Source organism: Miniopterus schreibersii (assembly GCF_964146895.1).
Source record: "Miniopterus schreibersii genome assembly, chromosome: 1".
Taxonomy (NCBI): Eukaryota; Metazoa; Chordata; class Mammalia; order Chiroptera; family Miniopteridae; genus Miniopterus; species Miniopterus schreibersii.
Genome location: NC_138101.1, coordinates 150,125,215 through 150,152,382, shown reverse-complemented (window position 1 = coordinate 150,152,382; position 27,168 = coordinate 150,125,215). Strand labels below are relative to the sequence as shown.

At 46.0% G+C, this 27,168-nt stretch overlaps 1 protein-coding gene across 1 annotated transcript; it reads left to right on the top strand.

Annotated features, from left to right (window-relative positions):
* The first annotated feature begins 8,073 nt into the window (after positions 1-8,073).
* HDC (histidine decarboxylase) lies at positions 8,074-26,772 on the top strand. Its single transcript, XM_081133696.1, has 12 exons — positions 8,074-8,146; positions 10,819-10,991; positions 14,756-14,869; positions 15,745-15,867; positions 18,122-18,256; positions 18,497-18,640; positions 19,110-19,176; positions 20,036-20,198; positions 20,289-20,379; positions 23,957-24,055; positions 25,425-25,526; positions 25,661-26,772. Exons 1-12 carry the CDS (start codon positions 8,119-8,121, stop codon positions 26,441-26,443), a joined length of 2,022 nt encoding a protein of 673 aa, XP_080989822.1. The 5' UTR covers positions 8,074-8,118; the 3' UTR covers positions 26,444-26,772.
* The last annotated feature ends 396 nt before the right edge of the window (positions 26,773-27,168 follow it).

Genomic DNA, 27,168 nt, shown 5'->3' with positions numbered 1-27,168 from the left:
TGCCTGCTTTTCATCTCTTTCGTGCGTGTATGGACTTGTGCTGGGCGGGGCGCCTGAGTCGCAGCGCTGACCGAGAAGGGCCCACCTGTCACCCCAGGGCGCAGCCAGACCACCTTGGCCCGGAAGAGCCTTGAGACTGTGCACGACAAGCTTCTGAAAGCTAATTTAATGCCTTTGATTTCTAGTTTCCTGTTCTGCTAGAGACTTCCCTGGTGCAAGAAAGCATTTTGATCTATAATAACATGGCATAGATGGGAGAAAATGATTGTTACTTAAAAGGAGCAAGTCTACGGTAGTATCAGATGGATGGGTATTCAGATGTCTTTGGTGAACGCTCATGTTTCTTCAGATCTGATTATTACGTAGGACTCGTGTAAATCCTCAGTCCTGATTCACTGTCCTATGAAATAACTTAGACAAGAATTTATAACTAAAGCAATGGGTTGCCTTTTTTCCTAGCTTCTGTTTTCAGTGAGGCTAGGAAAGATCATTGTAATTCTCAGTGGTGGCCTGAGCAGAGGATTAAAAGAGCTCACAGAACAAAATAATATAAAAGTTTTCAGAAACCCACACTTACTGTGTTTTTATTATGTAATGATGGATTTGCCACATTGATGGTTAATAATTTCCTTTTATGTGTCAACAAACCACCTTCCAGAGCAGCCTTTCTCAATGAGGGTTCTGTGAGAGAATCAAGCCCAGTGCCCCGAGTGTTAGGGCCTAATGAAGCAATTCCTTGTAATGAATTAGTTTCTTTCCTATACATCTAGAATAGTGCTGGTTATGTACTATCTTAGACACAGCTCATTAGACGTCTTGTTTCCTTATTTCTTGATTCAGATTTAACACTTCCTATGTATAGTCGCTGGAACTCTAGGATTACAAATTCTAAGTTGAGTCTGTGATGCTTTGGGAAAATCTCATGAGTAGTATCTGCAGGGACTGTGCTTCTCAACTAATTTTCATTTATTGTTATTTGTTATTTTATTTATAGCTTAATTACTTCCCCAAAGGGCTTGTGATGTCGTTTTTTCATTGGCTTTTAGGAATTATTTCCTATGTCAAGCTTTCATGGTATGAATGGCAAAGTAGTTACTCTGTTTTACTCTGCCACTGGATTGCTCTAATTGTTCATGGCAGTGGAGGGTTGAGTGTTAGGGGACTTTCTTCTGTGACAATCAAAAGAGCAAAGTTAAATAGATAAGGGAGTAAATGTGAAATCCCATATAATTTGGACTATGCTTGTTTATAACAGAAAGATCTGTGTGCAAATGTATTTATCCAAGACATATTGTTAATGAAAATGTATGTCAGTATGTGTTTCTTGAACATGATAATTTCTGAGGTTATTTATTGAAAATTAAAAGAACTCCTTGCCCATAACAGGAATTGATGAGTTGATAGACATAGTCATGGATGCTTTATGCAGATATGACTGATTTTTTCTGCATTACTCTATACACAGTTTCTTCCAGATAAAATTATAAAGTTTCTTTGTGCTTTAACACCTGGAAGACCTTGAAAACCGACTCAAAATATATCAAGAAGGAAAACGTTTTCAGATTAAAAAAACCAATATGATCGTTGGAACCTTTATGTCCATATGGATGGGTTCCCAAGGCATTAGCTCTCAGGCTTATATAGCAAATAGAAAAAAAAATCTCTTCTATTCACCTAGCTTCTGTTGAGCAAATAACTCTTTTCAGCATGTCAGGTCAACTTAGGAATGAACCAATTAATATATTTGTTGGTTCATTAAGTAATATTTACTGTACTTGGACTTCATTATAGATAACTAGTCTGTTGTAGTTTTGAATGATGTTTGCTATTTGCTTTCTCTCTATATTGAGGACATCTCAATGCACATTGGTTCACTTTGACGTAAGCTCTCCGAGTTCACTCTCAGATTACTCTGTGTAACCTCTGATGGAAAACACAGTATCATCACTGGAGATACGCTTCTGGTTCCAAATCAAAATTTTGGTATCAATATTTTTGTGACTTGCTAATTGTATTTTCCAAATATATAGATATATAGGTAGTCTTATAGTTTATGATCACTTGATAGCCTGAGTTCCTTTCAAAATAGTTCACTTTCATGAAAATCAAATAGTGAATATAATTTGGGTGCAGTTTCTAGGGCTCTTTATTTTTAGATATATACTGTAACTCACCCCAAACTACCATTTGCTTCCTGGAAAACTTTTGACCTGATCTCTACGAATTTGTCCACTATACTTTATTAATTGCTTACAACGGATTTTCATTTGAATAGCTTAGATCTCATGTGCACAGTTGACATGTAATGTTTCTCCATTTACACATGCATAATACTATATAATCTAGCGATTTTCAACATTTTCATCTCATGGCACACATAAACTAAGTACTAAAATTCTGTGGCATGCCAAAATTTTTATTTTTTGCTGATCTGATGAAAAAATAGGTATAATTTTGATTGATTTCCAACAAAAAAATAGTAATAGTAATTACCTATCATCTTTGCTCCAAAGTGACTGTTTAAAAAACCGGTTGTCTATAGATTCCAAGATGGCATCAGATTGAGTGGAAGCTACACTGACACTCTTCCAGGACCAAACTGTAACTACAACTAAAATATTGAAAAACCATCCTGAATAATCAACTGCACCTGAAGACTAGCTTGAGAGCACCCTCATAACCAAGGACGGAAAGTGGAGACCGCACAGAGACTGGTAGGAAGTGTGGAGGCTTGAGAGGGCTGGCTGGGCTGCTTTTGCCTGGAGAGGAAACAATTGCCCTGCCCTGTTGGAAAATCTCTCTACCCACCCCTGGAGTTTCTACAGCCTGAGGCTCATCAAGAGACTGAATAACAGCCTCTGGGTGCTTTGAGTCTTTGCCTGATTTGCTTCTGGACCCAGGGCTTGTAAAAGCAGACCTTGGTGCACATCTTGGTCCTGTCCAAATACACCCAGCCCCAGCAGAGGAAACCAGAAGCTGTGGAGTGTGGAAAACTTCAAACAGGGTACTCAAGGCCAGTCACAAAAGCGTCTGACATTGGCCTGCACCAGAGACCTTCCAAAAGACTGGGAGTCCTATCAGATCTACCTAATACATAGAAACAAATCCAAACCGGCAGCCAAAAGGGGGAGACAAAAAAAAAAAACAAGCCCCAAATGAAAGAACAATAGAATTCTCCAGAAGAGCTAACTAAAATGGAGATAAGCAACCTATCAGATATAGAGTTCAGAATACTGATCATAAGGATGCTCAATAGCATGAGAAAAGAAACAGAAACTATAAAGGAAATTAAGAATGACATAATAGAAATAAAAAAAAAAAGGAAAGAATAAACAGTAGATTAGAGGAAGCCAAGGACTGGGTCAGAAAATTAGAAGAAAAGGTAGAAAAAAAATCACTCAGAGAACCAATAAGAAAAAACAATTAAAAAACAGGAGGACAGTTTAAGGGAATAGCATGAAGTATTCAAGGTGATGCAAAACAAGGACCTGAAACCAAGATTACTCTATCCAGCAAGGCTATCATTCAAAATGATGGTGAAATAAAGAGCTTTTGAGACCCCCCCCAAAAAAAAAGGCTAAAGGAGTTTATCACCACCAAGCCAGTATTGCAAGAAATATTAAAGGGACTGCTATAAGAAGAAATTGAAATAGAGAGAATGAGAAACATAGGCATAAAAAAATAAAATGAGAATAGATAAGTACCTATCAATAATAACCTTAAATATAAATGGATTAAATGTCCCACTTAAAAGACATAGGGTAGCTGAGTGGATAAGAAAACAGGATCCAAATATATGCTGTCTACAAGAGACTCCCTTAGAACAAAAGACTCACATAAGCTGAAAACAAAAAATGAAAAATTTCTGGAGGACTTTAAAGGAGAGATTGATAGCAATGCAGTCATAGTAGGGAAATTTAACACCCCACTGACTTTACTGGAGAGATCTTCCAGACAAAAAAATCAACAGGGAAACAGTGACTCTAAATGACACACTAGATTAGATGGATTTAATTGACATTTACAGAACATTTCACCCCAAAGCTGCCGAATATGCATTCTCCTCAAGTGCACATGAGACATTCTCAAAGATAGACCACATGTCAGGACACAAAACAAGTCTCTACAAGTTCAGGAAGACTGAAATTATATCAAGCACCTTCTCATACATTTACACCATGGAATACTATGCAGCTGTAAAAAAGAAGGATCCTTTACCCTATGAGATAGTGTGGTGGGACCTGGAGAGTATTACACTAAGCAAAATAAGCCAGTCAGAGAAAGACAATTATCACATGATCTTACTCATATGTGGAATCTAATGAACAAAATAAACCAATGAACAAAATAGATCCGTAGACATAGAAGCATGGAACAGAGGGAAAGCAGAGGTGGGTGGGTGGGGAGAGATTAACCTAAGAATTTATATGCGTATATGCATAACCCATGAACACGCACAATAGTGTGGTGAAGGTCTGGGGGGAGGGGTACAGGGTGGAGGGGGTCAATGGGGGGAGGGGGACATTTGTAATACTTTCAACAATATAGATAAATTAAAAAAAAAATCAGGTGCCTATATTTGTGTATAACGATTTCTAGTACCAAGAATTAACCAATCAGACACAACCTTATTATGCTACGTGACTCTATTATATGACCTATATATTTATGGTTCAAGACAGGGCATTCACACAGGATGGATATTGTGTTGGCTGTTGTCATTTTTAAATTTGACAGTCTCAGGAAAAGGAGGTCAGTGCCCCTGACTAAATAGTCAGGAATTGCATGTTTTAAAAATTCTTGGGCACAGTGGCTGAAAATCACTGATATAATAAATTCCAATCTTACTAATAATTGATTACATGGATTATAATTTAGAATTTTATGGATTACTTAAATGTCTTCTTGATTTTTTTGGTAAGAATTTTTTTTTGTATGCCAGGTAACTCAGTAAAGCATTCATTTTTGTATTACAATTTTCTATAATTATTCTAGATGTGTCATCCTGATCATAACTCTCAAGAATTATTTCAGGTTAAAATTGCACTCACTTACTTTGCTATAGAAAATATATATTAAGAAAGCTCACACTTGAGTGAACCTATAGTCTCTTAAAAAAATGTTCAGTCTGCCAGAGAACTGACTCTGCTTCCAAACATTTGTGCTCAATATCAGAGACTCTTGGCATCAAACACTGAAGCACATTATTAAGGATGTTTATTACCTTTGTTCCGTACAATTATATACTCAGATTTTTTTCATTGTTGTTGTTTTAATAACTTCTAAACATATAGAAGGACACAGAATAATATAACACACATCTGTGTACCTACCACCCAAATTTAATCTTAAATTTACCTTCTTTTCTTCAAATATTTTTTTCATCCTCACCTGAGGATATATTTATTGATTTTAGAGAGAGAAGAAGGGAGAGAGAGAGAGAGAAACATCAATCGGTTGTCTATGGAAGGAACCCCAACCGGGGATCAAACCTGCAACCTAGGTATGTGTCCTGACTGGGAATCGAACCGACAACATTTTGGTGTATGGGACAATGATCCAATAAACTGAGCCCCCCACTCCCACGGCTCTTCAAATCTTTAAAGAAACTGAATGTTACAGATATAATTGGAGTCTCTTTGTTTCCCTTCCTCGCTCCTAAAAGACAACCATTATCCTGAGGTTGAGATGTTTTGTTCTATCTACATTTTCATGCTTTTATTTCGGACTAAATTTCATAAATATATGGTAGAGTTCTGTGTGGTTCTTAAATTTTATTGAAGCTATTATTCTGTACATGTGTCATTCTGCATATTGGTGTTTTTCCAATTTATCAACGGTTTAGACATTTATTCATGTCTGAAAATCTAATCCTTCATTTTGACTGTTACATAAAATTAAATAAGAATATACCACAATTGACTTATCCTTTGTTCTATGTATAAATATGTCACTTCCAATTTTTGTTATTATGAATAGGATTGTAATGAGCATCCTTGCAATTCTGTCTCCTTTTATGCATACATGTGCTAGGTTTCCCCAGAAAATGGAATTGTTAGGTTGAAGTTAGTCAGTTTTACCAACATTGATGGTAAATCAATGACACTGATGTTGTCACACTCATATTTTTTACCAACCCACGGGTATGAAATTACTCTCATTATTTGCACTTCCCTATTATTAGTGAGGTTGAACATTTTTTCTCTTTTATTTCTTTTCCATTAGTGTTTATTCTTCTGTGAATTGCTAGTTTGCAGCTGTTTTTTTTGTTGTTGTTGTTTGTTTTTTTAATATCTTTATTGATTTCAGACAGAAGAAGGGAGAGAGAAAGAGAGAGATAGAAACAGCAATGATGAGAGAGAGTCCTTGATCGGCTGCCTCCTGCATGTCCCCCACTGGGGATCGAGCCCCCAACCCAGGCATGTGCCATGATCAGGAATCGAACCTTGATCTCCTGGATCCTAGGTCGATGCTCAACTGCTGAGCCATGCTGGCCAGGCTGCCCGGCACTTTTTTAATGGGTTGAATAAATGTCAGCTATTATCACTGTCAATATTATTTTTCCCACCCCTGCTTTTATGAAAGATTTATACTATTGGCAGTATCCCTGGAGTCCAAATCCACTAGGCCATTTTTTTTCACCCAAGACCTTATGTTCCTGGGCATTCTTTTTTCTTTCTTTCTTTTTTGTAAAGTAAAGCTTTATTGAGATATAATTCCATATTATAAAGTCCCCCCATTTAAAGTGCACAATTCAGTACTTTTAGGATATTCACCGAGTTGTGCAACCATCACAATTATCAATTTTAAAACATCTCCAGCAACCCCCTACAAAAAACCCTGTTCCCCTTGCTGCCAACCTCTGACTCCCCATGCGCCTCCTCCCGGGCCCAGGCCCTGGTAACGAGTAATCTACTTTCTGTCTCTGTAGATTTGACTGTTCCCGACATTTCAAGTAAGTGGAGCCATATGGCATGTGATCCTTTGTGACTGGCTTTTTTCACTTAGCATAATGTTTTCAAGGTTCATCCATGTCTGTGTCAGTACTTCCTTTTTATTGTGGAATAATATTCTGTTGTACGGATATATCACTTTGTATTTATCCATTTATCTGTTGATGGACATTTGGGTTGTTTCCACTTTTTGGCTATTATGAATAATGCAGCTGTGAACATTTGTGTTTCTGCATGTCCTTTTATACACACACTCACTCATGCACACACTCGCACACACTCACACACTCATACACACACACACTCACACACTCACACACTCATACACACACTCACACACACACTCATACACACACACTCACACACACTCATGCACACACTCGCACACACTCACACACTCATACACACTCACACACACTCACACACTCACACACACACTCACACACACTCGCACACACTCACACACTCATACACACTCACACACACTCACACACACACACACACACTCATACACACACTCTCACACACACACACACACACACACTCACACACACACTCACACACTCACACATCCCACCCCTCTTAAGTGCTAAAAGCGATGACTCTGGTGATTGCTTGCGCATCCGTGCTTTCCGGTCGGTCCCGTTACTGCAGTAAGTGCTCTGTAGCAATAAACACCTCCCCGTGGGGGCTGCCACCCTCCGCCGCCCCAGCGAGCGCCAGCCTCTCCTCGCGCCTCCTCCCGCCCCCGCGGCGGCGGCGGGGGTCGCGCTCCCAGTCGGTGCCCTCGGCCCGCGCACCCTGGGCTCGGCTCGGCTCGGCTCGGCTCGGCGGGGCTGCGGGCTGCGGGCTGCGGGCTGCGGGCTCGGCCGGGCGGCGGCCGGTCTGGATCCGGCGGAGAACCGAGGCTCGTCCCTGCCTGCCCGCGGCCGCCCGCGGGCTCGGGCTGCTCGGCGCCCCACGCCTCCCGCATCTCTCCACCGCGCGCCGTCGCGGGCACCGCGGAGGAGGGAGGAGGGGGGTAATTCAGCCTAGAGGGAGGGCTTTCGAAGGGCGGAGCCAAGGCCGACGCCAGGAGAACCCTTCAAATAGGGCCCCTCCGGCCGCCGGGAGTGCCCCGGGACCCCTGCCTGCCTGCGAGGAGGAGCCCCAGACTGACGAGACCATGGAGCCCCAGGAGTACAGGGAGAGAGGTGAGCCTGGGCATCCCGGGCCCTCTGCCCAGCCGCAGGACTGCTGTTGGTTGTGGGTCCTTAGATTTTGGGGTGTCATTTGACTGAGAGTTAGAACTGCCTTCTGAGGGCCGGCTGCCGCAAATTTTTTCTGAGAAGGGAACGTGGGATCAGACTTTGAAACTTTTCTCCACCCCTCCTTCGTCTCCCCTCTCACATCCCCGCTCTGGTAGACGTCCACTCCACCTGACATGCTTTGCTTTTCTTCTTTCCCACAAAACAGAAGATTTGGATTCCTGATCCACTAAATGGCAAAAGGGGGATTGATTACTCATATCTGAAATAGAGAAAAAATTCCCTAAGTGTTCTGTAGCCACTGAAAAATCTTTCTTTCTTTCTTTCTTTCTTTCTTTCTTTCTTTCTTTCTTTCTTTCTTTCTTTCTTTCTTTCTTTCTTTCTTTCTTTCTTTCTTTCTTTCTTTCTCTTTCTCCCTCTCTCTCTCTCTCTCTCTCTCTCTCTCTCTCTCTCTCTCTCTCTCTCTTTCTTTCTTTCCTTCTTTCTTTCTTTCTTTCTTTCTTTCTTTCTTTCTTTCTTTCTTTCTTTCTTTCTTTCTTTCTTTCTTTCTTTCTCTTTCCTTCTTTCTTTCTCTTTCTTTCTTTCTTTCTTTCTTTCTTTCTTTCTTTTTCTTTCTTTTTCTTTCTCTCTCTCTCTCTTTCTTCTTTCTTTCTTTCTTTCTTTCTTTCTTTCTTTCTTTCTCTCTCTCTCTCTCTCTCTCTCTCTCTCTCTCTCTCTCTCTCTTTCTTTCTTTCTTTTCTTTCTTTTCTTTCTTTTCTTTCTTTCTATTCGTTGTTTTATGTATGAGCCTATCAGCAGTGCTTTCTTTTAGTCATACATCCTGTAGCTATTTAGTGAGCAGCTACTGTGTATCAAGCCTGTATGCTGGGCAAAACCAAATGGCTATCCTGGGTTCAGGCCTGGCTCTCCTTGGAGGGGCAGGAGGTAGTTGCTTAGAGTTCCTCTCCCTGTAAGTTTCTATGTTTTCATCTTACTATCCGGTTGCATCGCCTGAAATTCCTTTGCTGTGTTAAAAATCCAAGTTTTCCCTCTCCTCCGCCAGGCGTAACTCACTCAGTGGCTATCAGCCCTCAGACTTCAGTGCGCATTAGCTTCTACCATTGCTTTCTGAAGGCACTTTGAGCTGAGGAGCAGTTTCTGCAGCTGTGGACATTTCTCCTGGGAGTGCAACACAGATGCATTTCATAGTGTCCCCGGACAAGCGAAGGGCTGGGTCTAGGGCTCTCAGACCTCTGGCCGGGCCCTGCTGCGGTCCCCAGAAGCCTTGGGCTGTGGGAGGGTTGAAGGAGAGCAAGGCGAAGAGAGATGGGCATGAAATCTTTTTGTCTCATTCATACTTTTGTCTGAGGCTGGTCCTGCTCATAAGAAGAGTCTCAGGTTCCCTCTCCTTTTCTCTATTTTATTTTATTTTTTTGCATGGGGATAAGGAGCCTAAGGAGTACCAAGGAGGCATTATAGATCTGAGCGAGACAGAGAGGGGAGCACACAGACACAGACGGACACAGACAGACAGACACAGACACAGACACAGAAAGACACAGACACAGGCACAGACACAGACACAGACACAGACACAGACACAGAAAGACACAGACACAGGCACAGACACAGACACAGACACAGACATAGACAGACACAGGCACAGACAGACAGACACAGACACAGACAGACACAGACACAGACACAGACAGGGAGGTGGAGAGAGAGATGGAGATAGACTCAGAGGGAGAGACTCAGATGGATGCTGTCTCCTGGAGAACTGAAAGGAAAGAGAGAATAAACAATTTGCAGTAGCTTCAGAATGTTTGAACCTGGCTACCTTTCTTCCTTAGTCACTTGTTCATTCATCTGGTATCTTTTTGTCTTTCCTTTTTTGAGCATCTAAAAGGTGTGCTGTGGAGGCCCCGGGAGGGAGATAAAGTGATTAGGACAAGGCTTCAGGCTAGGGCAGGGTTCTTAGCTGGGGCCTACGGTGGTGCTTGAGGGATTCCATGGACCTCAGAAATTACAGACTAAATTTTGCGTGTATGTCGGCCTATAGTTTTAATCTGATTCTTAAAGAAGTTTATGGGTGTAAAAAACATGAGGAATTACGGGCCCAATGGGAGTGGTGGAGAGAGTTTTCACCTTTCACCAGAGCCCGGCATGGGAACTTGCCGCCGGTGCTAACAGAGAGCGGTGTGTGTGCGCGAGCGCCTGGGGGAGCCTGGGTGCCAGTATCTGGGTGGAAAGGGCCGCAGAGTTTCTCCTGAAGCTGTGAGGCCGTGTATTCACAGGTGTCCTGTTTTTGAGGACAGAAGAAAGGTGGGAGAGATGATCGAGGCTGATGTGGATGAGGGAGGGGGGAAAGGACATGTTTTATGCTGGCCCCGCAGTTTTGTGCTTTGGAGATTTCCTCTCTTGTTCATTTGTTCACTCATACATTCCCTCCATCACTCATTCACTCCCTCACTCGCTTTTTCTTCTGAACACAAGGCCTCTGCCGGGGATCAGACCCCCGCCCACCCATGAACCCATCTTCTTCACCAAGTTTTTTAGCCCAGACGTGAGGGGCACAGGCCCTCATGGGCCAGGCCCAGTCAGGGGACATGAGGCTGGTTCCTCTGCCTCCCTTGTAGGAAAGCAGATGGTGGATTACATCTGCCAGTACCTGAGCACCGTGCGGGAGCGGAGGGTGACCCCAGACGTGCGGCCAGGCTACCTGCGAGCCCAGCTGCCCGAGAGCGCGCCTGAGGAGCCCGACAGCTGGGACAGCATCTTCGGGGACATTGAGCGAATCATCATGCCTGGGGTGAGATACGGTCACCACAGACTGGCTCTGGATTTGGGGTATAGGGGGTGGGCGGTAGGCACGAGAGAGGCCTGGGATGACCCTTCAGCCACTTGGCCAACATCCAAGCCCAACTTCTGGGCACGTGGAGGGCCAGGACGCTGACTGAAATTGGGTTTCTGAGCTAGAGAGAAGAAGGACTGCATCCCAGGGCCTAGCTGGACAGAAGTGTGAGGTCTAACGGGATGCGGGGAGAAGTGAAAATTGGGTTTGAGGAGAGAAGATGGAGGGAGGAGGCTGGGGATCGTCCCCGAAGCACCAGTTGGCAGAACCAGGGACTCTTTCACAGAATTCTGAGACATGCCAAAGAGAAAGAAGGACACTGAGAACACATCCCCTGAGGGCACCCCGACGGTCAGGTTGGGCACCTGGGAGGCTGAGTGAGTCCCATCTGTCCCCTCCTTTCTCCTCCGAGAGGTGTCAACCGTGTCCTTTCTTATCAAGGGGGCGCGGGGGGTGTCTTGTGATTGACCTGCTTTTCAGGAGCAGGAGGGGGCTTTCCCTGAATCAGCCATACTCCCAGAGTCAAAGGGCTCAACCTGGTGACAGCCAGGGACCAGGGGATAGACAGAAGCTGGGGGGTGCACAGGGCTGGAGCTGAGGCCCACGGCCATGGGCCGTGAGATGCCCTTGCCACCAGGAGTGAGGAGCTGTGCCAAGGCCTTCATGCTGAAAGTGCACCAGCCCTCCTCCCACGGAAGGGCTGCCTTTTACTAAGCTCCATGCCACGTGCCAGGCACTGTACCTGCTGCATAACTGGCCAGCCTGTTTTATCTGATAGTGACCCTACAATCCCTGTTTTACATGTGAGTAAACTGAGGCTCAAAAAGTTCACTGTCTTCCCAAAGCCACAAAATGTGTGCCTGACAAATCCAGGATTTTAACCTTGGCCAGTCTTACTCCAAAGGCTCTGCCGTTTCTTCTACGCCAATATCTCTGACAGTGAGTGACCGAGTGCCTTAGACTGAGCCCACACACCAGGCGCCACTCTTTGAGCTGCGCCCCAACACCAGGCTGTCTGCTCACTCCCCCTGCTTGGGGCCTTGATGTTCCAAACAGCACATGTCCAGCTGCTCTTCCCGAGGCCGACTGGAGGTCTGCTTCCATTACCCCTAAAGAGCTCTGGACTTAGGTGTGACAAGAAGTGTGCTTGGAGGCAGGGGTGAGAAATTGTTCAGACTCAGAAAGGGATGGCAAGTTTGTGGCAAGCCAAATACTTATTTCTCTCTGACCATTCACCCTGTTTCACAAGCATCTTTCAAAAAATTTTATATCAGTAACGCTTTACCAAGGAGGCTAGCTCCCCGATAAGATTATCTCCTGGATTTCGTTCTGAAAAATGTCATCTGCTGAGGGACCAACTGTAATTTGGTAGTGATGTGAAAGCAACTGTCAGAAGAGGCGGAAATAAGCTGATTCATTCGATTGAGAGGAATTCCAGCAGTTGCTGGTCAAAGAGGCTCTTTTCTGGACCCAGAGGTCTGTCTGTTTTGATAAAGGTTCCTCTGGCTTATCTTATTGTGTTTATCTGACAAGAACACACAATTGCCCCTTGATAGGATCAGGAAGTAGAAGCCCTTCTCTGGGTTTCCAAAATAATGTCGCTAAGCACGTCGATAATGAAGCCCAATCTTTCATCTCATCTCACAGGCTGTGCCAGCCTCTCAGAGACGGCCTGAAAGCTGCTGGCCCTTTCCTTTCTCATTTTGGCCAGCACCTCACTGACAACTCTGACAACTGGATTAGTTTTTCTCTCCTGGTCACCTCCTAGGCAGAAAGAGAAGGAACACCATCATTTTGCTTTAATTCCAATCCTGGTTAAAAAAAAACCTCATCTACTCTCTTTTTAAAAAATAGTTTTATTGATTTTTAGAGAGAGAAGGAAGGGGAAGGAGGTTAAGAGGGAGAGAGAGGGGGGGAGAACCTGGGCATGTGCCCAGGCCAGGAATTGAACTAGCAACCTTTCAGTGCACTAGACGACACCCAACCAACTAAGCCACACCAGCCAGGGCAAACCTCACCTACTCCCGATGAGAGAGCGGCAGCAGGGGGAAGAAGGCAGGATGCCATCCTGCTTAGGCGCTCGGGCTCTGTAGTCGGCAGCACTGGGTGTTTGTGTGGGTGCTGTCCCTACGAGGGGTGTGTGATCACGGGAATGCTGCCTCTCTCTGCCAGCCCCAATTCTCATCTGTAAAACAGGGATAACGGTAGAACCTACCTCATAGGGGTGCTGCGAGAATTAAATAAGATAAATCATGGAGAGTGGAAGATGTTCCCTGCGATGCCCTCTGCCCGGTGAAACTCTGAGGAAGAGGTCTGATCACCTAAGAGTCAAGTCAGGGTAGTGACATGTCCATCACCGGGTGATTATCATGAACATTAGCGCTTTACATTTGACACATTTCCTCCAGGGCAATTTATACAGCAACTCCAGGAGACAGGATTTAGTTTTTGATGAGAAACTGAGGTTGAGAGAGGTATAGGGGAAGATCCTGGTTTTATGGGGTCTGAATCCTACACAAATTTTAAGATCCCCTTTAAGAAAATAAAATTAAGGATAGAGCTCAAAAGAGACCCATACAAACAGGGGACCTTGTAGTTTAGGTTCATTAGCTTCACAGTAAATAGACAAAGTGACACAGCTGGTTAGGGGCAGAGGTAGGACTGGAACCCGTGTCCTTGACTTTAAACCTTAAGCTCCTTCTACCATACACGCTGTCCAGGACACTGTCCTAGCTCTTGAGGGGTAAAAGGAATCTGTGCAGCCTAAATAACTCGATACCATACTAAGATGTCATTATGATGAGTTCTCTAGTAGAATGAGAGTATTCCATGGGCTCCCAGAAGGGATCAAAGGGGCTAGGGAGCTGGGGAAGGGTTTGTGGAGGAAATGAATATTTAGTGGCTTTCTAAGAATTAACAGGTTTTGGAGGGTCAGGTCTGTATGGGAAGTGCCTTCCTGTCAGGGGACACAGCATTACTCAAAGACAGGAATGCACAAATGAACAGGGTGTGTTTGTGGAGAAGTGAGATAAAGCCAGATTATATCATCAGTGAGGCCGATGAGTCCCTGAGGATGCTTCAGAGATCTGTTTTAAGGGTCCTTCCTGTCTACCTGGCTCCTCCTAACATCTGATTAATCTGACTGTGGGCTCAGGGGTTAGCCTGGAGGCATGGGCCCATGCCCATGGGTTGGCACTTCTCCTGCCCTCTTCTCTCTTCTCTCCATCCTCACTGGGAAGCTAAGGACAGCTTTGAATCCATTCACACTGACCCTCTGCAGAAGCTGCATGGCCAGGGAGCTCAGCGATCCATAACGCAAAGAATGCAGCCTGCAAGCAACCTGCTGTTCCCAATAGTCTCCCCTTCTTTTTATTACTGGGCAGGGGTGGCATGGGAGATGAGCATTGGAGACTAATGGCAACATCACCCAGAATCCCCAACTCTAATTACTATAGAAATTTTCATTTCACATACTCCCTTCTGGTCTTTGCATATGTGCAGATGCTCCACCGAAGAACTAGCTTAGAGTATGAGAAATGTGGATGGCAGGAACACCATGAATATGCCTTATTTTTATGGAGTTGTGTCATTCATTTGGCTGTCTTCAAAATGTCAGCCCATCTCTAGACTGGGTGCTTCCCCTTGCCAGGGAGGGTCTCTGGAGGAGGAAAGCCTCCCTCTCATGCCTCCTGGTGTCACCTGTGTACATGCTCTGTCCCCAGGTGGTGCATTGGCAGAGCCCCCACATGCATGCCTACTACCCAGCCCTCACCTCTTGGCCGTCACTGCTGGGAGACATGCTGGCTGATGCCATCAACTGCTTGGGATTCACCTGGGTGAGTAGCAACGGCTGTGTCTGTAACCAGCGGCAGTGGGGAACACAGCAGGAAGTGACATCCCGGGACACACTTATTTTATCCTGGTCTCTGAACAGGGTTCCAGGTTAAATATTAACAATGGCTACATTTTTTGAACTTAAGCTTTACATAAGTTATCTCATCTTATCCTTTAACCCCATGGAATCCTGAGTATTGGCCCCATTTTGGAAGTGAAGAAATTGAGGCTTAAGTAACTTATCTTGCCCTGACCACAAGCTCAAAGAGACAAGAGATGAGATTTGGACTGCTTATTGCCACAGTTTGTGACCCTAACTAAACAGTTTGGTGCCTGTGGGAACAACTTCCCTTGTGCTCTTGTCTGTGAGGGTTTCAGGAAGTGCCTAAGGCTTCTCTCACTAAGCCCTTAAGCACCAACCAGCCTTAAATTATGCCACACGCCTCCTGGAACAGCTTTATGTTTTAAGCCTGAACCCGGTTACAGGATGTGCGTGGGTGCGTGGGTGGGGTGGAGGGACCCGAGGGGAGGAGAGTTGCTTTTTCCAGGAAGGAGTGCTTGCTTTCTTAGTCCAAAAACTTCCCCGTGGCCTTTGGAATGCCTCTCAGCTGGGTATTTAAGGGACTTGGGGAAGCAATCATTTCTACGGCTCGGGGTCCCAGGAGACTCCACCTCATCGAGGGTGGCATGAATCCAAAGCCCCACGTTCTTTTCTCTTTTTGGTTTGGCAGAGGATGGGGTGGGGCTGGGGCACAGGGCCTGACATTGGCCCCTTCTCCAGAGGAATACTAGGGCAGAGGCAGATGTATTTCTGGGGCTGGTGGGCACATCTTGGTGCCCTGGGGCTGTCCAGATGAGGTTGCTTTCCCTCTTCCAGGCTTCCAGCCCTGTGTGCACGGAGCTGGAGATGAACGTCATGGACTGGCTGGCGAAAATGCTGGGACTCCCAGAGCACTTCCTGCACCACCACCCCGGCGGCCACGGGGGAGGCGTCTTGCAGGTGCCTCCATTATCAAAGCTCCCCTAGCACAGGGAATAAGTAGTGATAGATAAGCCAGACCCTTGCCTGGGCGGTTCTCCTGTTCCCCAGGAGTCTCCACATGTCACTCACACCCCCACCATCACTGCCACCACCATTGCCATTACCGTCATCGCTGTCATCTGGCTAAGTCACCACCTCCACCGGGGCCACACCCCACCATTGCTGCCACTGGCATCTCAACTTCCACTTCGTTCATAGCTGCTGCCACTGATTCCACTCTTTCTTTTTCCTTTCCTTGAAAAAGATGAAAAAGACAAGGCATCGTCACATTTCCGGTATGACTGGATTCAGGTTTCTTAGTTTGTAATCTGACAACTCCCTTTTCTTGTCCCATTTTACACCTTATGGTAAATGGCAAAGAGTAGCAAGTAGAGACTCCTTCCCATCCCTTCTAGGTCCAGGAGATCCTCGGCAGTGAGAGAAATGAACAGCATACATCGAATTATCTTATCCTACAAGCCTGTCTTTTGTATATCTATCAAATGATGGTTCTTCGAATATTTCTCTCTCTTTTTTTTTTTTTTTTTGTCAAGAGTAATACAGCATAGTGGAGCTTTCTGGGTGCCAGCCAGAGACCACGCCCATTGCCAGGTGCTTTTGCATCTATAAACCCTTGACATTCGTGAGGGCTTGGTTCTGAGAACTTTGAGGACCTCCAAATTCTTGAATTCTATTATAATGTGTACTTTTCTTAGTTTTATAATCTGTAAATAGGATAACATCATTTCCCTCACACCTCACACTCACAGAGTGGGTATGAGGATTTAAAGAATTCTTCTATGAAATAAAAATATCCACGCTGCCCTGAGATGAGAACCAGAAAGTCTGAAGGGTCCACTTGTTAGCTAAGTGACTCCCTCTCTCACTTCAACCTTGCACCAGGATTAAAATGTGAACCTCGCAAGAAAGACAAATTATTGTACGTCATGGACGTTCTGGGTTGTAGCAAGTAGTTAAAACTTCAGATAGTATATCTGGGAGAACATGCTAAATGTCTGCTGTACGTGATCTTGCTTTTCCTCCATTCGTCTCAAGAAACCTATAGGTAAATATCATCATTCCTCAAGTTTTGAGATAAGAGCCCTGAAGCTCAGAGAGGTTAAAAACTTGCCCCGGGTCACACAGCTGGTAAGTGAAAGAAGAGCTTGCCTGAGTCCAAACCCTATTTTACCCTGTATCCATCAGCCGCGTGAACTTGGCTTAAGTCCTGTAATCGCTCTGAGCATCATTATCTTCATCTATAGACCAGGATCACAAGAATCTCAGAGAGGTTTTATGAGGTGCCAATGGGATGACAGAATGTTTTGTAAATTATAAATTGCTGTGCAGAGGTAGGTGGTATTATTATTACTGCTCTGCTGGCTTCCTTGCTGCGGAGTAATTTCCAGCCACTGACTATCTAGGGGGATATGGTCATACCACTCCCGTGACACTGTCTGCCGGGCTTTTCAGCAGCGAGCTATCAGCTGTGGGTCTCCTGAAGATTTCAAGAAGCAACGACACTGAAGACTGAGCGGATGAGTGACGAGAAACTGAGGATTCTGTGAGGCTGCTGAGGTGCCCCCAGGAGGCCCAGAGCCATAACCAGAGCAAAGTCCTATCCACCGCTCATTGGGATGATCACGACTCTCAACCCAGAGGCAGTTAGAGGGACATGCTCCATTTTATAAATGAAAAAAGTCTTCCAGAGGGAAAGTATTAGATCAAGGTCCCAAGAGCCACTGGCAACAAAACCGAGGCCAAAGTCATCAGTCTCTCTCAAAGGCCAGGGTCCTCTCTTTGAGATATCCCTGTGGAAGGAAACTCTGTTTCCATACCTAATAAATTGGGAGTGCTTTCTTTTAAGCATTTTTTTTTTTTTTACATGGGGAACAAACATATGTATAGGCAAACTTGTATCTAACAGGGGCTAAACATTTTCTTTTTGGTCTCTGTGGCCTCGCTAATAAAGATGCTGGTTTTAGGTGAAAATTTGCTTTCATTGCTTCCCTGGAAAGTTAGAGAGAGGTGCCTCAGGATTGCTTAGGGTGCTGTGAATGGAGAATGCAGAATAGACATGAGTTTAGGCAGGAGATGTGTGCTTTTTAAGGAATAGCTATTCACACACACACACACACACACACACACACACACACACACCTGTGAAGAGCCTGGGGGACACTGGAGAGAACACAGGGAGAGGCTGCCACTGGAGATCCTTCTTCCACTACAGAGCACAGTCAGTGAGTCCACCTTGATCGCCTTGCTGGCAGCAAGAAAGAACAAAATCCTAGAAATGAAAGCATCTGAGCCCGGGGCCGACGAGTCCTCCCTGAACGCGCGGCTCATTGCCTATGCTTCTGACCAGGTGAGTTGCCCACCATAGGCCATTCCTTGGCTTCTGGAGTTATAGTCTTGGGGCCATTTTCTTCTAGACATGCATATACTGGGGCTTAGGGAAGCTCCGGCCCGTGAGATTGTCCCCAGGAACGTTAGGGACAGACAAATGTCAAATGCTATATTTGACTCCCTTAGTCTGGCTGCAGCAGTTTCTGGGGAGTGCTCCTCCCAGGATGACTCTGCTAACGGGTTTCCATGGTCCTGCCAGGCTCACTCCTCGGTGGAAAAGGCTGGTTTGATTTCTCTTGTGAAGATGAAGTTTCTGCCTGTGGATGACAACTTCTCACTCCGAGGGGAAGCTCTCCAGAAAGCCATCGAGGAAGACAAGGAGCGAGGCTTGGTGCCTGTCTTTGTAAGTCAGAATGTGTTCTAAGCTTAGGGTGGTAGAACCTGGAGGTGAGGAAGGAATTGTGGCAGAATTCAGGTAAGTAACATGCTGTAAACAAAAGTAAAAAGGCTTTCAAGTGCAATGTTTTACAATTTATAAGTTGTTATTCACTGGAGTGTTAGGAAATAAATTTTGGGGGTCAAAACTAGCATTAAAAAGAAAAGACATAGAATAGAAAATCTCAGAGTGCATTCCTGTAACCAGAGTGTATAATGTTTTGTGAAAATTTTATTTCAAATACACATGCATATATGCACTAGGTTACCCTATAACATGTATTTCTTACTGTGGGTCATGGCAAAATATAGTGTGAGACACACACTGTTCCAGCAGGAAGGGTAGGGTAGATAACATCTGTGACTAAATTTTCTTTCAGGCCAAATGTGTCACAAGAGCCCACCTTCCCACGTTAACTTCCTGTGTTTTCCTCCAGGTCTGTGCAACCCTGGGGACCACTGGAGTCTGTGCGTTTGACTGCCTGTCAGAGCTGGGTCCCATATGTAAGTCTGCCCTGTCTGGCTGGGAAGACAAGTAATAAATTCTAGAATATTCCCTAGAGCAAGAACCTGAAACCAGCTCCGTGGAATTATCTTGCCCCTCCATCATCATTGCAGAGAGAGTGTGTGGGAAGAGCCACCAAAGATCACAGATATCTTCCTCTAGACAGCCAGCTCACTGCTTTTCCCAGAGGCATGACCAAGGGTTAGAGCTGCTGTCCCTTTTGTCTTGTCCTAGGAGGCAGTGGTGGGAGAGCCTCAGGCTTCTCACCCTCTCACTTGTATGTCAAAATCTGCTTAAAGCAGGCTGCCTCCCAAAGCACAGAGAGGATGAGGCATAGAGAAATATCTTGCAGTCTAGGCTAAAAAAAAATGAAAAGTATAGGATAGGCAAAGCCATGGGGGGAGATCAAGACAGGAAAAACCTCCCAGTGTGAGTGTTTAAATCTCCTAGAAGAACCCAGCTAGGAAAGAGGGACATCCCCTCTCTAATGCTTCTATTAGATGCATTAACATTGCTCTCCAGGCCAGTGGAAGTTGGTTTCTGTGTCAGAAAGCTCTAGGATGAGGCCCACAGGGTGTTGACCGCTGGTTAGTGAGGGGAAAAGGCCAGGGTGGGGCTCTGTGGGCTTTCCCTTTGGGAGATGGCGGGGCCTCATTCTGCCCACTCCTCACACCGAAACTCCCTCTCATCTCCATGTGCCTTTGTGTCCCATGCAGCCAGAGCAGGCCGGCCTTTCCAGCTCTTCTCCTGTAGCCCACCAGCCAGCTGGGCCAGATAAGAGATGCCTTTTAGCTGGCTGGTGGCAACCCCCTTTTACCCCAGTCCCAGCTCCCAGCCAGATGCTGTTCGCCTCTTCAGGTGCCAGGGAAGGGCTGTGGCTCCACATCGATGCTGCCTACGCGGGCACCGCCTTCCTGTGCCCCGAGTTCCGGGGCTTTCTGAAGGGCATCGAGTATGCCGACTCCTTCACCTTTAATCCTTCCAAGTGGATGATGGTGCACTTTGACTGCACCGGCTTCTGGTGAGTGTGGCAGCCCAGCTCCCGCCCTCGGGAAAGCCTTGCTGCCTCTGGAGAGGCCTCGGCCGCTGATGCCCACTGGGAAACCCACAGGGTCAAGAACAAGTACCAGCTGCAGCAGACCTTCAGCGTGAACCCCATCTACCTCAGGCATGCCAACTCGGGCGCAGCCACCGACTTCATGGTGAGTGGCCAGAGCGAGCAGCTGGGGGGCCTCTGGAATGGAAGCTGGACTGCATGTGACCCCCTCCCCCCAGCGTCTCCTGTATGTCAGCTTTGGTCAGAAAGTGGCACATTGGGAGTCCATCCCATAATATCAATACTGCATACCTTTGGTTTCAAACTGTGCCCGGGATGAAACCCAGAGCACTTTAAAAACCCTAAAAATGAGACCAACCTTTGTCTGCATGTCTCCTAAACATTTGTGGCATTTTAAAATTTATCTTTATTCCCAGAAAGTCTCCTTACCATAAATGGACCAATTCTCTTCTTCCTCTGTCCTGGATAACCTTGTCTGCCTGCTACCCAGCAGCAGGGTAGGGTGGAGAATTTCCTTGAGTAGGGAAAGGGGCTCCTTGCTTAAAGCACTGTTATGTTTTTGTCCCTGTAGAGAAACTGTGGGAGGCTCCGCTGTGGGGTGGGGCCATGGCCATGCTTCCTGAGTTTCTGGATGCCTCTAGACATTCCCGGTGTCTCCACCAGCTGCATCTCAGTCCCTCCAACCTGCCCATGTTCTCAGCCTGTACCATCTCTTGGGGGAACAGGTCCTTCGGATTTACTCCCCAGTTTGAAGATGAGCCCTTCCTGTAATTGTAGGGCAGGCAGAGATGTGAACAAATAAATTGCTTGTCATGGCTAAGGGAAGACAGCAGTGGCCTTTGGGAAACTTAGTGGACCTTGACTTATTTCTTTACATTCAATATTATTTTGTATTAGTTTCAGGTGTATAGCACACTAATTAGACAATCATCTACTTTACCAAATGTTCCCCCAATATTTCCATTACCCATTTGGCACCATACATAGTTATCACAATATTATTGACTATATTTTCTATGCTGTGCCTTACATCTCCATGACTATTTTGTAACTACCAATTTGTACTTAAAAAAAAATCTATCATCTATCTATCTATCATCTATCTATCATCTATCTATCTATCATCTATCTATCTATCTATCTATCTATCTATCTATCTATCTATCTATCTATATCTATCTATCATCTGTCATCATCTATCTATCATCTATCATCATCTTTATTGATTTCAGAGAGAGGAAGGGAGAGGGAGAGATATAGAAACATCAGTGATGAGAGAGTAATTGGTCAGCCTCCTCCTGCATGCCCCCTGCTGGGCATTGAGCCTGCAACCCGGGCATGTGCCCTGACCAGGAATTGAACCTCGATCTCCTGGATCCTAGGTTGATGCTAAACAGCTGAGCCACTCCCTGCTGGGCTCATTTGTACTTCTTAATACCTTCACCTTTTACACCCATCCCCCCAAACCCCCTCCCCTCTGGCAACCATCAGTCTGTTCTCTGCATCTGTGAGTCTGGAACCTTACTGTTCATATTTCTACATCTAGAAAGTGCTGCCTTATGCTTTTTCTTCAGTCACCTCTAATCCCATGGATTTAATTTTCAAGTCTACAAAGAAACTCCTAGAAAACTAAAGCTGTTGCTTGAGAGCCTGGGGGTCTTCCCTACTGCTCTGACCTGTGCCCCAAGCTCTTTTTCACCCACGTGGCTGCAGCTCTGAATAGAAGCCCACAGCATCCTGGGAGAGAAGATTTAGGGACTTCATCCCTGGGGCCCTGGAGCCACCCCAAATCAGGGCTAGGTTCTCTGACATCAGGGATGCGCCCTCTCCCTCCCCCATAGTGAATGGGGCATTGTCTTGCCCTCGGCAGAGGAGACCTGCGAATTTTGAAAGCACACAGAGGAGGTTTGGGAATGCCTTGAGTTAAAGAAGAGCCATGTCACCCTTTGTAAGTCCAAATTTACTGTCCAAAAGGAAGTATCAGGTGGAACCACCCAGCTGGGTCAGCATGGGTTGGTTTTGGAATAGTGACAAAAGGAATAGCTGGGGATATGGACAGAGTGTGAGGAAATCAAAATTAAAATAATCTCCTCCTCTCCTTTAATTTGCTGGTGAAATAAAGTAGCTAAATGTTTTTTCACCCTCACCTGAGGATATTTTTTCCATTGCTTTTCAGAGACAGTGGAAGGGGGAGAGAGAGAGAGAAACATCGATGTGAGAGGCACATCAATTGGTTGCCTCCCACATGCGCCCACAGGGATTGAGCCTGTATGTGCCCTTGGCTGGCATCGAACCCGGGACCCTTCAACCCATGGGCTGATGCTCTAACCACTGAGCAAACTGGCTAGGGCTAAGCAGCTAATTTATAGCCACCTGGAAAACAATGTTTTTAGGAGAAGGCCTCTGTCAGACATTCATTATTCATCTAAAAAGTGGTGGAGTTAACGCCTTCCCTCTTACCAGGGATTTTGTTCCATGTCTGGGTTTTGATGCCCTCTGCTGGTAAATAGAAGTTTCCAAGCTGGTCTTCAGCACTTGTGCTTGGAAAGCAAAGGCTTAGTCCTTGATGTGGGAGAAACAGTCTCAACAAAAGGGTCATGTCCCAACTGTGCCTGGGGCAGGGCGCTGGGGTAAAAGATGAAGGTGAGCGTGTTTCTGAGGATTTGGCAATCCTGTGGATTAGATAAATATCCAGTGGGGGTTAATATTTATTTTCTGTCAACAGAAATTGTGGTAGAAGCTTCCTGACATTTGAGGAAGAGGTCACTAGAAACCACGTTGCCTATCAGAATAACTGTGAATGTTTTCCACACCCTTTGCTCTTTCAGATCTGAGAAATCGGTTAGATATCGCTTTGAAATTTTTCAAATCTATGGTGCCTGCAACCTTGAACTTTGAACTCTGTTGAATTTAGTCACCAGAAAAAAAGGTCAAATTTAGTCTAACAGAGGCCGAAATGCAGATTCTCATTTGAGATCTGAAAGCTGGAGCGATGACTCCCGAGGGCACAGGAATGTCACAGGGAAAAGTGAGGACAGGGAAGTGAGATTAACTAATGACCATCTTGGTGCTCGGCAGAAATACTACTGTGATTTGTAGCTCACATTTTAATTGTATGAATAGCCACACTGACTGACAACTTCCTGTGAAGCTCTTTGTATCCGTTTTCCTCGAACCACTTCCCTGGGGGGGTGCTGTCCCTTTTCTGTCTCACAAGGACAGTGGAGTGGCACTGCTCAAGGTCACGGCCTGATGTGGTGGAGCTGGAGGAGAAACCTAGGTCTGCGGGCGCCAGCCTCTGAGCTCTCCACCACTGTACTTTACAGTTTGGGGTGGGGGTGGAGAATAGACATAGAAGTTTATTTTCTGCTATTCAAAGAACTGAGGTTCTTTTAGGAAAAAAAAAAGATTGCCCTTATCTTGAGTTTCAGCCTCGGTTGAAATGTGTAAAGCTGCACTTAAATATAAAGAGTCTTCTTCGTTTAGGGTCATGGACTTGGTTTCCACTTGTCCTGCTCATGGACAAGGGCTCACTGGTCACCTTCACCAGGGACTTGGCCACATGATGGGTCAGCCGTTGGGTGACTCTCCTGGGCTGCTCCGTAGCAACAGCTTCTGAGTTCTGGCGACACCGACCATCCCTGGAGGGCTGGGCAGGCGAGGACGATGAGGCCCAGGCAGGCACCCTGGTCTCTAACGGGCTCTGTGCTCCTCCCTTTTAGCACTGGCAGATCCCTCTGAGCCGGAGGTTTCGCTCTATTAAGCTCTGGTTTGTGATTCGGGCCTTCGGGGTGAAGAACCTGCAAGAGCACATCAGACACGTACGTAACAGTTTGTGCGAGGGCTGTGGGCTGAGCCTGGGCTTGCTGCGTGTCCCCGTGGGGAGGAAGGCTGGTTTCTGTTTTGCAGACCTGCCCTGGGGACCCAGGTGCTAGGCTCAGGTGTCCGGAACTGCTCATGTGCTCCTGGGAGCTGACTCTTCAGGGCGGCCACCTCTTTGTTAGCGAGAGGGACACTGAGCAGGAGATGACACAGAAAACTGCTAGAAAATATTGAGTAAGGTGCTTTCCCTGAGAGAGATCCTTAGGATTTGAACATGAAAAAAAGTTCCTGGGGCAGTGATTGGAGACGGTTTACAGAGACCATGCAGTGGAGAGAGAAGAGGGTTCTGGGTGAAGCTTGGAGCAATTTGTTTCCTCATCGTCAAAGACAGGATTAGCTGAATCCCTTGCCTTCTCTTGAAAGGGAGCAGCAGGTGTGAGAACCAGGTGATAGTAATTACTTAGTAAATATTGGATTGAGTTCCTTTTGGAGGCTTAAAGAAATTTTAAGAATTGAAAGAAAAGGCAAGTCCTGTTCTTGTTTAGTCAATATTCTTTGATAAAAATAATATAGGAAAGTTTTTAAAATGACTGAATTTCAGTGAAAGATTAATATGATACAAAGCTGAAAAGTTTTTTTATTGTGGTAAAAATATACATAACAAAATTTACAGTTTAGCCATTTTTAAGTTTACAATGAAGTGGCATTAAGTGAACTAACAATGTGTGCAACCGTCACTACTATCAGTTTCCAGAAGTTTTCCTTCATCCCCTGCAGAAACTCTGTATCAGGTTTGCAAACGTAACAGGTTTGCAAAGCCTCTCCGCAGTGTACACAGAGATGATCCGTAAAATGTGTTCTTTGTGGAATGCTGGGAGAAAAAGGGGGGTGCACACAGGGCATGTGAGGTGAAAGGTTTGAGAGGCAAGGGAAAGATGATACCTTTATGTTCAGTAGAAACAAGCTGTAGCCCTCACCAGGCACCTGCTGGGAGCGCAGAGCATGGCCTCGCTTTCGGCCCTCACTTGCCCCCTTGGTGGGGCAAGAAGCCGCGAAGCCAGGGGATGAGGCCAGATTGCCTCGATCACAGAATACAGGCCTTCTGGTTCTGGGGGTGAGTTGAAAGAAGGCCCTGAGACATGATTTCTGGAGGTAGATCTGAAATGACAAGGACTAGGGAGCTGCTGGAGGTTTTCCAGCTTGGACTATGAGCAAAATCAAACAGGGGAGAAAATTCGGCAGAAGCCATTCGGGTCTCAACTGCTCAAAGGTTTCCTGGCTTAAACCCGTGTAGCAGTGTGACAGTTTATGCGAGCGTGTCCCTTGCCTGACTACTAATCTCAGTTCTCTCTATATTTACAATTCTAGGGGACTGAAATGGCTAAATATTTTGAATCTCTGGTCAGAAGTGACCCTTTCTTTGAAATCCCCGCCAAGAGGCACCTTGGCCTGGTGGTTTTCCGTCTGAAGGTAACGCCTTCTCCCGCGGCTGTGAATGATGCTATTCGGTGATCGCTTAGCATTTTGGAAACGAAAATTCTGGGCTTCTGGGGATGCTTACAGGGGCGTGGTACAGACTGCACTTCCCTTTATCATTCAAACAGGGTCCCAACTGTCTCACGGAGAGTGTGCTGAAGGAAATAGCTAAGGCCGGCCGTCTCTTTCTCATCCCGGCCACTGTCCAGGACAAGCTGATCATCCGCTTCACCGTGACATCCCAGTTCACCACCAGGGACGATATCCTGAGAGACTGGACCGTCATTCGCGACGCTGCGACTCTCATCCTGAGCCAGCACTGTACTTCCCAGCCTAGCCCTCAGGTCGGGGACCTCATCCCCCAAGCCAGGGGCTGCAGGGCCCTGAGCAGTGGAGTGTCCCTGCAGTGCGTCAGCGGGGCAGAGGGTGACCTAGCCCAGGCCCCAAGGATCCCCAGCGATGATCCTCAGAGGATGACCCTCGCCCAGGTCAAGCAGCCTCAGCGTGCGGGAGCCGGCTCTGGGAGGAGGGAAGACAGCCGCCACCTTGAAACCCTGCTGGACCCACCTGATGACTGCTTTTCAGAAGAGGCCCCGGCTGTCGCCAAGCACAAGCTGTCCTCCTTCCTGTTCAGCTATCTCTCGGTGCGGAGTAAGAAGAGGGCCGTGCGTTCCCTCAGCTGCAACAGCGTGCCCGTGAGCGCCCAGAAGCCGCTGCCCGCAGACGGCTCTGCGAAGAGCGGGGGCTGCTCCAGGGCTAAAGTCTTCTCTAGGTTTCCAGAGGAGATGATGATGCTGAAGAAAAGTGCCTTCAAAAAACTAATCAAGTTCTACAGCGTCCCCAGCTTTCCCGAGTGCAGCTCTCAGTGTGGGCTGCAGCTGCCCTGCTGCCCCCTGCAGGCAATGGTTTAGCCCGGGCCCTTCGGCCGAGTCCACGGGTGTGTTTCAGGGAGTCTCTGAGCCCCTCGGAATTGTATGCTGAATTTGTGTGCTTATGTGTATGTGCATTTTTCTTGGGGGAGAGCCCATAATTTTGTATCAGATCCTCCTAGGGGTTTAGGTCTCATAAAAGGGTACAAATGGAGAGTTTAGGTGAGCATGGTCCAGAGGCTCGAGCAGCCTGGGTAGAGAAAAAGGGCCCAGGGTGGTGTACTGACAGGCAGCTTCTGTGGTTCAGCTTGTGATATGAAATGTAATGTAGAAATAAATTGTGCTTGTCTCTGAAATAAAGCATATCCTGTGTGACTTGATTGACCACTGAAACATTGATTAATTAACCAGAGCATATCCTGGAGCCTAAATGCATGTGCTTGTGGATTCTGCTTTTTTAAGTTACTGAGGATTTGAGTTTGTGAAAAAGATGAGCCTGGAGGACCCCTCAGTATGAAGAAGGCAGGCAACTTGAGTCAGGCATTGTGGCTTATAGTTTACAAATGAGGAAACTGAGGCTCCAGGTCACATATCTCATAAGCGGCCATGACTAGGTCTGCTTGTCTTCAGTAAAACCCATGCTGTTTCCACTGTTACTTGATCAGGGGCTCTCAGTCCAGCAGGCCCCTCTGGTTCTTCCATACATTTAAGTTTTCCCTCTCTAGGGATTTTCACATTTCTCTGGACCCTGTAGTCAAATAAAAGCT